At 39.1% G+C, this 12,851-nt stretch overlaps 1 protein-coding gene across 1 annotated transcript; it reads right to left on the bottom strand.

The window, feature by feature from the left end:
- Positions 1 to 362: 362 nt before the first annotated feature.
- Positions 363 to 1,313, bottom strand: LOC130834074 (olfactory receptor 9K2-like). Its single transcript, XM_057704160.1, has one exon. The coding sequence runs from the start codon at positions 1,311 to 1,313 to the stop codon at positions 363 to 365; it is 951 nt and encodes a 316-aa protein (XP_057560143.1).
- Between the last annotated feature and the right edge of the window lie 11,538 nt (positions 1,314 to 12,851).

Here is a 12,851-nt window from a genome sequence, read left to right as displayed (position 1 = left end):
AGTTGGAATACATATCTCCTAAAAGCAAATTACATGCTAATCATTTTCTTTACCCAAATTGAAGATCGACTACAGAGAAAGTCATTCCATTCAAGAATCAACAGCCAGACAAAATGTATTCCAAATGTATGAGGGTGAGTCAAAAGTTACCTGTACTCTGGTTATATTAAAACTTCTATAAATTCTACAACCAGAGTGCAGATAATTTTGCCATCATCCTCATCTTCTTTGTCTGCAAGTACACGGAATTCAAATAAATAAACTCTCAGATTAAATATTTCTAAGATCAATAGGTGCACTTTTTTGAGTCAGTGCTTCCCAAGTTGTTATAATGCCTAGGTCTTTCAGTTATATTACTGTTTTCAAATAGAATTAAGTAAAAATATTTTCCCCCCTAAGATCTTCCTCAGAGCTTCTTTGACATCTTTGTTTCTCAGAGAGTAAATCAAAGGATTCAACATGGGAGTGACTAGGGTATAACACAAGGAGGCCACTTTACTCAGCTCAGGAAATTTGTCAGGGGTAAAATACATAAAAATGATGGCACCATACAGTACACTCACCACACCCAGGTGAGAGCTGCAAGTGGAGAAGACTTTCTTTCGCCCCTCAGTGGAGTGTATCTTTAGAACTGTGGACACAATATACATATAGGACACAATAATGACAATTATGGTAGGCAAAATGATAATGCTGCATAAGAAAAAAGAAACCATCTTATGAAAGTAGAGATCAGAACAAGAAATCCTCTGAAGTGGACGGTAATCACAGTAAAAGTGGTCAATGGCCCGAGAAGCACAAAAGGACAAAGTAAATGTCATGCTGGTCAGAAGAACTGAACTGATGCAGCCACAAAAATAGGAACCAGCCACCAACTGAGCACAGAGACGTGTTGACATGTGGACAGAGTAGAGGAGTGGGCTGCAGATGGCAATGAAGCGGTCATAAGCCATGGCTGCCAGGAGGAATCCCTCAGTCACAATGAAGAGGGCAAAGAGAAAGAGCTGGGTCACACAGCCTGCAAAGGAGATGGACTTGCTCTTAGACCAGAAGTTGATCATAGCCTTGGGGGCAATAACAGTTGAATAGAAGAGATCAATGAAAGAGAGGTTGCCGAGGAAGAAATACATAGGTGTGTTCAGCCGGGGATCAATCATAATAATGGCCATCATGCCAACGTTCCCTAGAAGGATCATGGCATAGACAAGCAGAAATAGCAGGAAGAAGAAAGTGTGGAGCTCTGGGTGGACCCTGAAGCCTACAAGAATGAAGTCAGTCACTTCTGAGAGATTGCTTGCTGCCTTGTCACCCATAGCAGAAACTTGTTGAGAGGCACAAGGCAAAATACATCAAATTGTGGCTTTGATTCTAGTGCCATCAACACTCTCTTAAATGTAGAAATACATTATTTACAGCTTAATGAGATATTGCATACAAAACAATTTGAATTTCAAATAATGCAAGAATTTGGATTTAGATATTACTAAGCTTCTGAAAATGTTATCCTATTACACAGTGAAACAAGTTCTTTGGTTACTTTATTTAAATAATATGTTGCAGAGATTTCTGTAAGAAATTAGCATATTTCAGTGTCTAAAACTACTCACATTCTCAATTTCTATTCTTAATGTATTTATAGTTAAAAATTATGTGTATCTACAATAGGAGTATTACATATTATCTAAAATAGCAGTATTGCATGTAATCTCTCTGATAGTGTTTACAACCACTATGATAGCTAAGTCAGTGTTTAAGTCATTTCATGGCAGTAATAAATATATTTAAAATATTTTACCTTATTTTGCCTCAATATATTTAGTTTCCATTATTATTGTAGCCATCTTTGAAAACAGAATAAAAATAGGAAGTTGTTGTTATGGTAAAATAAATAACATCAAAAATCACTAAGCATAAAGTTCTCTAAAGCTATTTCTAAAATTATGTTCCTTTTCTCAGATCAAAGCCATTCCCCCACATACATGTATTTTTATTGCCCATTATAAAGATTTCATTCAATTAATAGTGTTTAATTTAAAAAAAATGTCATGATCATTTAACTCTCTTTTTGAAGCAGAGAGAGAAGCTGGTGAATATTCCAAACCTTACATTTCAATTAATGACTTTCTACCAAAGCTGCATCAATTTAAGGGATCTCACTGTTTAGACAGTGCAAGTAAACTTCAGTGACATACATAAATAAAAATTCCTTTCCTGAATTCTACTATACCTTATATGTCTTAAAATAATCATAATTGGGTAACCATGGTATTTAAAGACTATGGCAACCTTTTGTCATCCAGAGTCCATGATCCTGAGCTCAAGTATCAACAGTGGTACTTATGATGGCCTTAGTTACTTTTAAGCCTGTGAAACCTCCTTCAGGATATTTTAGCATTGAGGTTTTGATCATCCTTTGTGATGGATTCCACTGGGAGAGGAATAATCATGAAGTCAACTATGGTGACATAAGTGCAGACTCCAGGGCTGTTGTCCATGAGGACTGAAGTAACCTCATGCACAAACAGTCTAATAATAGTCCAAATAGAAGGACTTCTCTAGGTGTGTATATACTTTGGAAATTTTTTCTGGACTTTATTTTCTTCACTGACATAGCAAAACTTTCTGGTATTATCACAGCATACGTATTGATAGGCATAAGATATAGATTTATAAATTTGTACTAAATAAGAAGAGTCAGATAAATCTTTTAAATTATGTAGTAAATTACACTTGTTTTGATTTTAAAAAGACAAAAATTCACTTCAAATTATGATTGCCTGTATTTCTTGATGTAGGCATATTTCACAATATGACAAATGTCCTCTATATCACAAATTCGGAGAAGAAACCAAGAAAGCTGAGGAGTCAGAGGATGTGGAGTTCACCTCTGTCCACAAATGCATCATGAATACACCAACAGATGGAATAATTCTAGGAATACTGGCTGAACACTAGCAGAAGACCTTGTGAAACAGGAGGGAAGGAGGCAGGGCACAACCTTTGAAAGAATGACATAGGCCAAGGACATGACATAAACTGATCAGAACCAATGGGTTCAAGATGGCAGACAAGTGGACTTCTAAATGACACACCCACAGGCGCCACGACAGTTCCAAGGCAGACCATAAAGATCAAAATGTGGGTGGTGGCCCAATTCCTGGAAATCCCCAACCCTTCCTGAAATAGCTGGAATACTCCTCCCACTCATTATCCTATGAAGTGACCTACCCCTATAAAAACCGACAATTGCATACCCTGGGGCCTTTCTCACCTTCTGAGATGGCTCACACTTTGTGGAGTGTGTTTCTCTCTAAATAAATACAAGTTTTACCTATCACTTTGACTCTCACTGAATTCTTTCTGCTATGAGACATCAAGAACTTGAGCCTCAGCAAGTCTAGACACTAGGTGAGTGAATCTAAATTAAAAGACCATGGGTTCAAGTCACAATCAGGGTTTTGGCCAGGTTTGAGTCCTGGCCACAGGGGTTTGAGTCCCAATCTGAGTTTTGGCCAGGCTTGAGTCCTGGCCGTGTGGGTTCAAGTCCCAATCTGGGTTTGGCTGGGTTTGAGTCCTGGCATGTGGGTTCAAGACCCAATCTGAGGTGCATGGTATCACTTGGACACTGGAAAGGACAAGAAAGATCCACACATAACCAGGTAGGATGAAAGAAAGAAGGGAAAAATAAGAGGAGAGGAAACAGGACCGATCTGCACCCCTGGGGGGAAGCTGAAGCAAAGGAGAAGTTCCTGCATCCAGGGAAGCCCCTCACTAATGGGGAAATCAGTTGGGACAGAAAGGGAGCAACTGAGGCTGTTGAAGGAGTGTGAAACAGCTGGTCTGTGGCAGATTGGAAAGAGTGAGACCTACACAGATGGTCCATGCCACAGTCCTGCATGTCCCAGACTGGGACGTGTGTCTGCCGGTGCACAGAGGGGCTGAGAGTTAGAACATGGGGACTGGAGAGCAAATCCATAGGGAGGACCGCTGTTGACTGCATGGAGACACCCTGAAGGGACGGGAGGGAAGAATTCCACAACTGGGAATGACTGTGGAGGAAACATAGACTGCCACAGAATCAAGGTGCCACTGTTAAGTGCCATGTGCAGGGTGAGTGGAGCCACCACTGCAGCCTCTCTCTCCCCATGCACTGGCCCCCTGTCCTGCCAGGTGCTAGCAAACACTCCTACCAGGGCTGGCCTGCTTGTGACTGCCAGCAGGTGCAAGATAGAACCCCTATCAGGGCTGATATTCTTATGCCTGCCACCAGGCACTAGGAAATGCTCCCATGAGGGCTAGACACTTGCTACCCACACACTTGCTACCCGGGCCCCCGTGACCCAGGCAGTTCATGCACCTCCCTCACTGGGGCAGACCTAAGTGCTGAGGGCAGTGGAGGGAGCAGACTCCTGTGGGTGGCCCACACACAGAGGCGGGGCTAAAATCAAAGCTGAGCCCCGGGGGTGGGGGGGCAATGAAGAAAGAAGAATAAAAATCCTTCCATGAAGGTGCACAAGTCACAGATTAAATCCCTGAAATTTGCTTGGTAAACCCTGCATCTATGGAATGTCTGAATGGACAATGAGTGTTTCCACAACTGAAATTGATCTAGCTCTAGCAGCTGTGGACTTTGGGGACTAGTAATTGTGGGAGTTGGGCCAGGTCAGAGTCTGGCTGCCCAGACAGTGACCATAGAGGGACCAGAGTCCTGCATAGAGGTTTTGGAGGGGCTCCTGGGGAGGTGGAGGTTGGCTGTGACTCACAGGTAGGGGCAAGGACACTGAGAGCTGAGAATCTGGAAAAATATAATTATTACTATTTTTTTTATGTTTTGTTTTGTTCTGTTGTTGTCTTTTAATTATTATTTGCTTTTATTTTTATTTAGTTTTTAAATTTTTTAATATCTTTTTTATTTTTTATATTTCTATGCTGATTTTTGTTGTTCTATTTCTCTCCTTTGTTCTATTTTGTTTTTATCTTTTTTTATTCTACTTGTTCTTATCTTTTAAAATCTTTTAAATTTATTTTTAACCATTTTTGTGTTTGTTTTGTTTCCTCTGCTTTTTCCTTCACTTTGCATTCTCTTTTTGTCTGTTTTTTTTGCTTTTTGTTTTCATTAGTTTTGTTTTTAATTCTTTGATTTTATTTTGGGATTCTTTTGATTGTCTGGTTGTTCTCTTGTTTTCTCTGTTTTTGTTTCTTATTTTGTATGTGTGTTTGGGTTTTTTTTGTTTTTTTGCTTATTTTTCTTTGGTTTTGCTTTTACAATTCGTTTGAGGCTTTGTTTGTTCATCCTTTTGCATTTTTTTAAATTGTTGCTTTTGCTATTTGCTTGTTTTTGTCTTTGCTATTTGTCTTCAGTTTTTTCATCAGTTTGTTTTTGTTTTCTTCCCACCATTTTTTTTCTTTTCTTCCCCTTTTTTGCTGAGCCATGTGGCTTGAGGGGTCTTGGTTCCTAGGCTGGGGTCATGCCTGAGCCTCTGGGGTGCGAGTGCTGAGTTCAAGATGCTGGAATGCCAGAGAATTCCTGGCCCCAGTGAATATTAATTGGCAAGAGCTCTCCTGGAGGTCTCCTTCTCAACTCTAAGACCCAGCTCCATGCAACTGCCTGCAGGCTCCAGTTCTGAACACTCCATGCCAAAAAACAAGCAAGACAGGAATACAATCCCACCCATCAGCAGACAGGCTGCCTAAAGTGGTACTAAGCCCACAGACACCTCAAAACACACCACCCGATGTGGCTCTGTGAATCCGAGGGAAGAGATCCACTCAATGCCAACAGAATGCAGGCACCATTCCCTCCCACCAGGAAGCCTACACAAGCCACTGATCCAAACTCAACTGCTGGGGGCAGAAACAAGGAGCAAGAGGACCTATGACTGTGTAGCCTATAGAAAGGAGACCTCAAACACAGTAAGTTAGACAAAATGAGAAGACAGAGAAATATGCTGCAGATGAAGGAGCAAGTTAAAAACCCACATGACCAAATAAATGAAGAGGAAATAGGCAAACTACCTGAAAAAGAATTCAGAGTATGCTGATCCAAAATCTCAGAAATAAAATGAAGAAAATATAAGAAATGTTTAACAAGGACTTAGAGGAGCTAAAGAACAAACCAACAGTGACGAACAACACAGTAATTGAAAGAATGGAATGGAACTAGAAGGAACGAACAGCAGAATAACTGAGGCAGAAGAACGAATAAGTGAGCAGGAAGATGGAATGGTGGAAATAATTGCCATGGAGCAGAACAAAGATAAAAGAATAAAAATTACTAAGGACAGTTTCAGACACCTTTGGGCCACAGTAAATGTACCAACATTTGAATTATAGGGGTCCCAGAAGAAGAAGAGAAAGAGAAAGGGTCTGAGAAAATATCTGAAGAGATTATAGTTGAAAATTTCCTTAACATGGGAAAGTAAATAATCAAGTCCAGGAAGTGCAGAGATTTCCATACAGGATAAACTCAAGGAGAAACACACCAAGACAGATATTAATCAAACCATCAAAAATTAAAAACAAAGAAAAAATATTAAAAGCAGCAAGGGAAAAGCAACAAATAACACACAAGTGAGTCTCCATAAGGTTATCAACTGATCTTTCAGAAGAAATTCTGCGGGACAGAAGGGAGTGGCAGGATATATTTAAAGTAATTCAAGGAAAAAATCTGCAACCAACATTGCTCTAACCAGCAAGGCTCTCATTCAGATTTGATGGAGAAATCAAAAGCTTTACAGACAAGCAAAAACTAAGAGAATCCAGCACCACCAGAACAGCTTTGCAACAAATGCTAAAAGAACTTCTCTAGGTAGGAAACACAAAAGAAGAAAAAGATCTACAAAAACAAACTCAAAACAATTAAGAAAATGGTAACAGGAACATACATATGGATAATTATCTTAATTGTAAATGGATTAAGTGCTCCAACCAAAAGACATAGACTGGCTGAATGGATACAAAAACAAGACCCATATATTTGTTGTCTACAAGAGACCCACATCATATCTAAGGACTCATACAAACTAAAAATGAAGGGATGGAAAAAGATATCCCATACAAATTGAAATCAAAAGAAAGCTGGAGTAGCAATATTCACATCAGACAAAATGGACTTTAAAATAAAGACTGCCACAAGAGACAAGGAAGGACACTACATAATGAACAAGGGATCAATCCAAGAAAAAGATACAACTGTTGTAAATATTTATGCACCTAACATAGGAGTACCTCTCTATATAAGGGAAATGCTAACAGGCATAAAAGGGGAAATCGACAGTAACACAATAATAATGGGGGATTTTAACTCTCCACTTACACCAATGGATAGATCATCCAAGAGAAAATTAATAAGGAGACACAAGCCTTAAATGACATATTAGACAAGAAAGACTTAATTGATATTTATTGAACAATGCATCCAAATGCAGCAGAATACACTTTCTTCTCAAGTGCACACAGAACATTCTCCAAGATAGATCACATCTTGGGTCACAAATCAAGCCTATGTAAATTTAAGAAAATTGACATTGTATCAAGCATCTTCTGGCCACATGTTCTGACCAGAACACTATGAGATTAGAAATCAATTACAGAAAAAAATGTAAAAAACAAACACATTGATGCTAAACAATATGCTACTTAATAATCAAGACATCACTGAAAAAAATCAAAGAGGAAGTCAAAAAATACCTAGGAACAAATGACAATGAAAACGTGATGACCCAAAACCTATGGTATGCAACAAAAGCAGTTCTAAGAGGGCAATTTATAGCAACACAATCCTACCTCAAGAAACAAGAAAAATCTCAAATAAAGCACATAACCTTACACCTAAAGCAACTAGATAAAAATCAAACAAAATCTGAATTTAGAAGAAGGAAAAAATCATAAAGATCAGAGCAGAAATAAATGAAATATAAACAAACAAAAACAATAGCAAAGATCAATAAAACTTAAAGCTTGTTCTTTGAGAAGATAAACAAAACTGACAACCCTTTATTCAGATACATCAAGAAAAAAAGGAAGAGGACTCAAATCAATAAAATTAGAAATGAAAAAGGAGAGGCTACAACTAATATCACAGAATTAGAAAGAATTATGAGACTACTGCAAGCAACTATATGCCAATAAAATGGAGAACCTCAAAGAAATGGACGAATTCTTAGAAAGGTAGATCTTTCCAAGACTGAACTGGGAAGAAATAGAAAATATGAACAGCACAATCTCAAGTAATGAAATTGAAACTGTGATTAGAAATCTTCCAAAAGAAAAGTGGGAGGTTCAGATTAAGATGGTGGAGTAGGAGGACGTGCGCTCACTCCCTCTTGCAAGGGCACCAGAATTACAACTAACTGCTGAACAATCATCGACAGAAAGACACTGGAGCTCACCAAGAAAGACACCCCACATCCAGAGACAAAGGAGAAGCCACAATGAGACAGCAGGAGGGGCGCAATCGCGTTAAAATCAAATCCCATAAATGCTGGGTGGGTGACTCACAAACTGGAGTACAGTTATACTGCAGAAGTCCACCCACTAAAGTGAGGGTTCTGAGCCCCACATCAGGCTTCCCAACCTGGGAGTCCAGCAACGGGAGGAGGAATCCCCAGAGAATCAGACCCTGAAAGCCAGCGGGATTTGATTGCAGGACCTCCACAGGACTGGTGGAAACAGAGACTCCACCCTTGGAGCACACACGAAAAAATGTGTTCATCAGGACCCAGGGGGAAGGAGCAGTGACCCCATAGGAGCCTGAACCAGACCTACCTGCTGGTGTTGGAGGGTTGCCTGCAGAGGTGGGGGGCAGCTGTGGCTCACCGAGGAGGCAGGGGCACTGGCAGCAGGGGTTTTGGGAAGTGCTTATTGGTGTGAGCCCTCCCAGAGCCTGCCATTAGCCCCACCAAAGAGCCTGTGGGCTCTGGCGCTAGGTGGCCTCAGGCCAAACAACCAACAAGGTGTGAACACAGCCCCACCCATTAGCAGACAAGCAGATTAAAGCTTTACGGAGCTCCGCCCACCCAGCCCTACCCACCATCAGTTCCTCCCATCAGGAAGCACACAGGAGGCTCTTAGATAGCTTCCTCCACAAGAGGGCAGACAGCAGCATCAAGCAGTATCAACAGTATTTTGTCTTGCAGAATTGAAAACCACAGCCACAGAAAGATAGAGAAAGTGAAAAAGCAGAGGACTTTGTACCAGATGAAGCGACAGGATAAAGCCCCAGAAAAACAACTAAATGAAGAGGAGATAGGCTCCCTTACAGAAAAGAATTCAGAATAATGATAGTGAAGATGATCCAGGACTTTGAAAAAAGACTGGATGCAAAGATCAATAAGTTTACCAAAGATCTAGAAGAATTAAAGAGCAAACAAACAGAGATATGCAACACAATAATGGAAATAAAAATACACTAGAAGGAACCAATAGCAGATTAACGGAGGTGGAAGGGCGAATAAGTGACCTGGAAGACAGAATGGTGAAAATCCCTGTCATGGAACAGAAGAAAGTAAAGAGAATGAAAAGAACTGAAGACAGCCTAAGAGACCTCTGGGACAATGTTAAATGCACCAACATTCGCATTACAGGGGTCCCAGAAGGAGACGAGAGAGAGAAAGGACCTGAGAAAATATTGGAAAAGACTATAGTTGAAAACTTCCCTAACATGGGAAAGGAAATAGCTACCCAAGTGCAGGAAGTGCAGAGAGTCCCAGGTAGGATAAATCCAAGGAGAAACATGCCAAGACATATAGTAGTCAAGCTGACAAAGATTAAAGACAGAGAAATGTTATTAAAAGCAACAAGGGAAAAACAACAAATAACATGCAAGGGAACTCCCATCAGGTTAACAGCTGGTTTCTCAGCAGAAACTCTGCAAGCCAGAAGGGAGTGGCATGATATATTTCAAGTGATGAAAGGGAAGAACCTACAACCAAGAATACTCTACCCAGCAAGGATCTCATTCAGATTGGATGGAGAAATCAAAAGCTTTACAGGCAAGCAACAGCTAAGAGAATTCAGCACCACCAAACCAGCCTTACAACAAATGCTAAAGGAATTTCTCTAAGTGGGAAACATAAGAGAAGAGAAGGACCTATAAAAACAACAACAAAACAATTAAGAAAATGGTACTAGGAACATACATATCGATAATCACCTTGAATGTAAATGGACTAAATGCACCAACCAAAAGACACAGACTGGCTGAATGGATACAAAACCAAGACCCATATATATGCTGTCTACAAGAGACCCACTTCAGACCTAGGCACACATACAGACAGAAAGTGAGGGGATGGAAAAAGATATTCCATGCAAATGGAAATCAAAAGAAAGCTGGAGTAGCAATACTCATATCAGATAAAATAGACTTTAAAATAAAAAATGTTACAAGAGACAAGAAAGGATATTACATAAAGATCAAGGGATCAATGCAAGAAGAGGAGATAACAATTATAAATATATATGCACCCAATATAGGAGCACCTCAATACATAAGGCAAATGCTAACAACTATGAAAGAGGAAATGCAAGGCAGAAATAGAGACACAGGTGTAGAGAACAAACACATGGACACCAAGTGGGGAAAGTGGGGAGGGTTGTTGGGGAATGAATTGGGAGATTGGGATACCAAATTATACACTCTAAACATATGCTGTTTATTGTCTGTTAACTGTATCCCAATAAAAGTTCTTAAAAAAAAATCTTCCAAGAAACAAAGGTCCAGGACCAGATGGCTTCACAGGCAAATTCTATCAAATATTTAGACAAGAGTTAACCCCTATCCTTCTCAAACTGTTCCAAAAAATTGCAGATGGAGGTACAGTCCCAAACTCATTCTACATGGCCACCACCACCCTGATACCAAAACAAGACAAAGATACTACAAAAAAGAAAATTACAGGCCAATATCACTGATGAACAGAGACACAAAACTCCTGAACAAAATACTAGCAAACTGAATCCGTCAACACATTAAAAGGATCATACACAGTGGTCATTGGGATTTATCTCAGGGATGCATGGAATCTTCAATATACACAAATCAATGTGATATACTATATTCACAAATTGAAGAATAAAACCCATATGATCATTTCGATAGATGCAGAAAAAGCTTTTGACAAAATTCAACACCCATTTATGACAAAAACTCTCCAGAAAGTGGGTATAGAGGGAAACTACCTCAACATGATAAAGGCCATATGTGACAATCACATAGCAAACATTATTCTCAGTGGTGAAAAACTGAAAGCATTTCCTCTAAGATCAGGAATAAGGCAAGGGTGCCCACTCTTACCACTATTATTCAAGATAGTTTTGAAGTACTAGCCATGGCGATCAGAGAAGAAATTGAAATGAAAGGAATCCAAATTGGCAAAGAAGTAAAACTGTCATTGTTTGCAGATGATATAATATATGCATAGAAAATCCGAAAGCATCAGAAAATTACTAGAGCTAATCAGTGAATTTAGTAGAGTTGCAGGATACAAAATTAATACACAAAATTCTCTTGCACTCCTATATACTAACAACAAAAGATCAGAAAGAGTAATTAAGGAAATAATCACATTTACCATTGCAAGAAAAAGAATAAAATACCTAGGAATAAACCTATCTAAGGAGGCAAAAGACCTGTATGCAGAAAACTAGATACTGATGAAAGAAATCAAAGACCACACAAACAGATGGAGAATTATACTGTGTTCTTAGATTGGAAGAATCAATTTTGTTTAAATGAGTATACTACCCAAAGCAATCCACAGATTCAATGCAATCCCTATCAAATTACTAAGGGAGTTTGTCACAGAATTAGAACCAAAAATTTTGAAATTCGTATGGAAACTCAAAAGACATCGAATAGCAAAAGCAATCTTGAGAAAAAAAAATGGAGCTGGAGAAATCAGACTTCTTGACTTCAGACTATACTACAGGGTTACAGTAATCAAGATGGTATGGAACTGGCAAAAAAACAATGGAGCAGGATAGAAAGTCCAGAGATAAACCCACGCACTTATGATCACCTAATTTATGACAAAGGAGGCCAGAACATACAGTGGAGCAAAGACAGCCTCTTCAATAAGTGGTGCTGGGAAAACTGGACAGCTACATGGAAAAGAATGAAATTAAAACATCCCCTAACACCATACACAAAAATAAACTCAAAATGGATTAAAGTCCTATATGTAAAGCAAGACACTCTAAAATTCTTAGAGGAAAACATAGGCAGGATATTCTTTGGCATAAATCACAGCAGGATCCTTCTTGATGTATCTCCTAGAGTAATGAGAATAAAAACAAAAATAAACAAATGGGACCTAATTATACTTAAAAGCTTTTGCACAGCAAAGGAAACCATAAACAAGACAAAAAGATAACCCTAAAAATAGGAGTAAATATTTGCAAATGATCCAACAGACAAAGGATTAATCGCCAAAATATATAAACAGCTCTTACAGCTCAATATCAAAAACAAAGAAACAAACAAACAACCCAATCAAAAAATGGGTGGAAGCCATAGATAGATATTTCTCCCAAGAAGATACATAGATGGCCAACAAACACATGAAAAGATGCTCAACATCACTAATCATTAGAGAAATGCAAATCAAAACTAAAATGAGATATCGACTCACACCAGTCAGAATGGCCATCATCACAAAATCTACAAACAGTAAATGCTGGAGAGGGTGTGGAGAAAAGGGAACCCTCTTGCACTGTTGGTGGGAATGTAAATTGATTCAGCCATGATGGAGAACAGCATGAAGGTTCCTTAAAAAACTAAAAATACAACTACCATGTGACCCAGCAATCCTACTATTGGACATATACCCAAAGAAAACCATAATTCAAAA

The sequence above is a fragment of the Hippopotamus amphibius genome, chromosome 12 (genome assembly GCF_030028045.1).
Source record: "Hippopotamus amphibius kiboko isolate mHipAmp2 chromosome 12, mHipAmp2.hap2, whole genome shotgun sequence".
Classification (NCBI taxonomy): domain Eukaryota; kingdom Metazoa; phylum Chordata; class Mammalia; order Artiodactyla; family Hippopotamidae; genus Hippopotamus; species Hippopotamus amphibius.
Note: the sequence above shows the minus strand (reverse complement) of the source record. Positions and strands in the feature narration are given on the sequence as shown.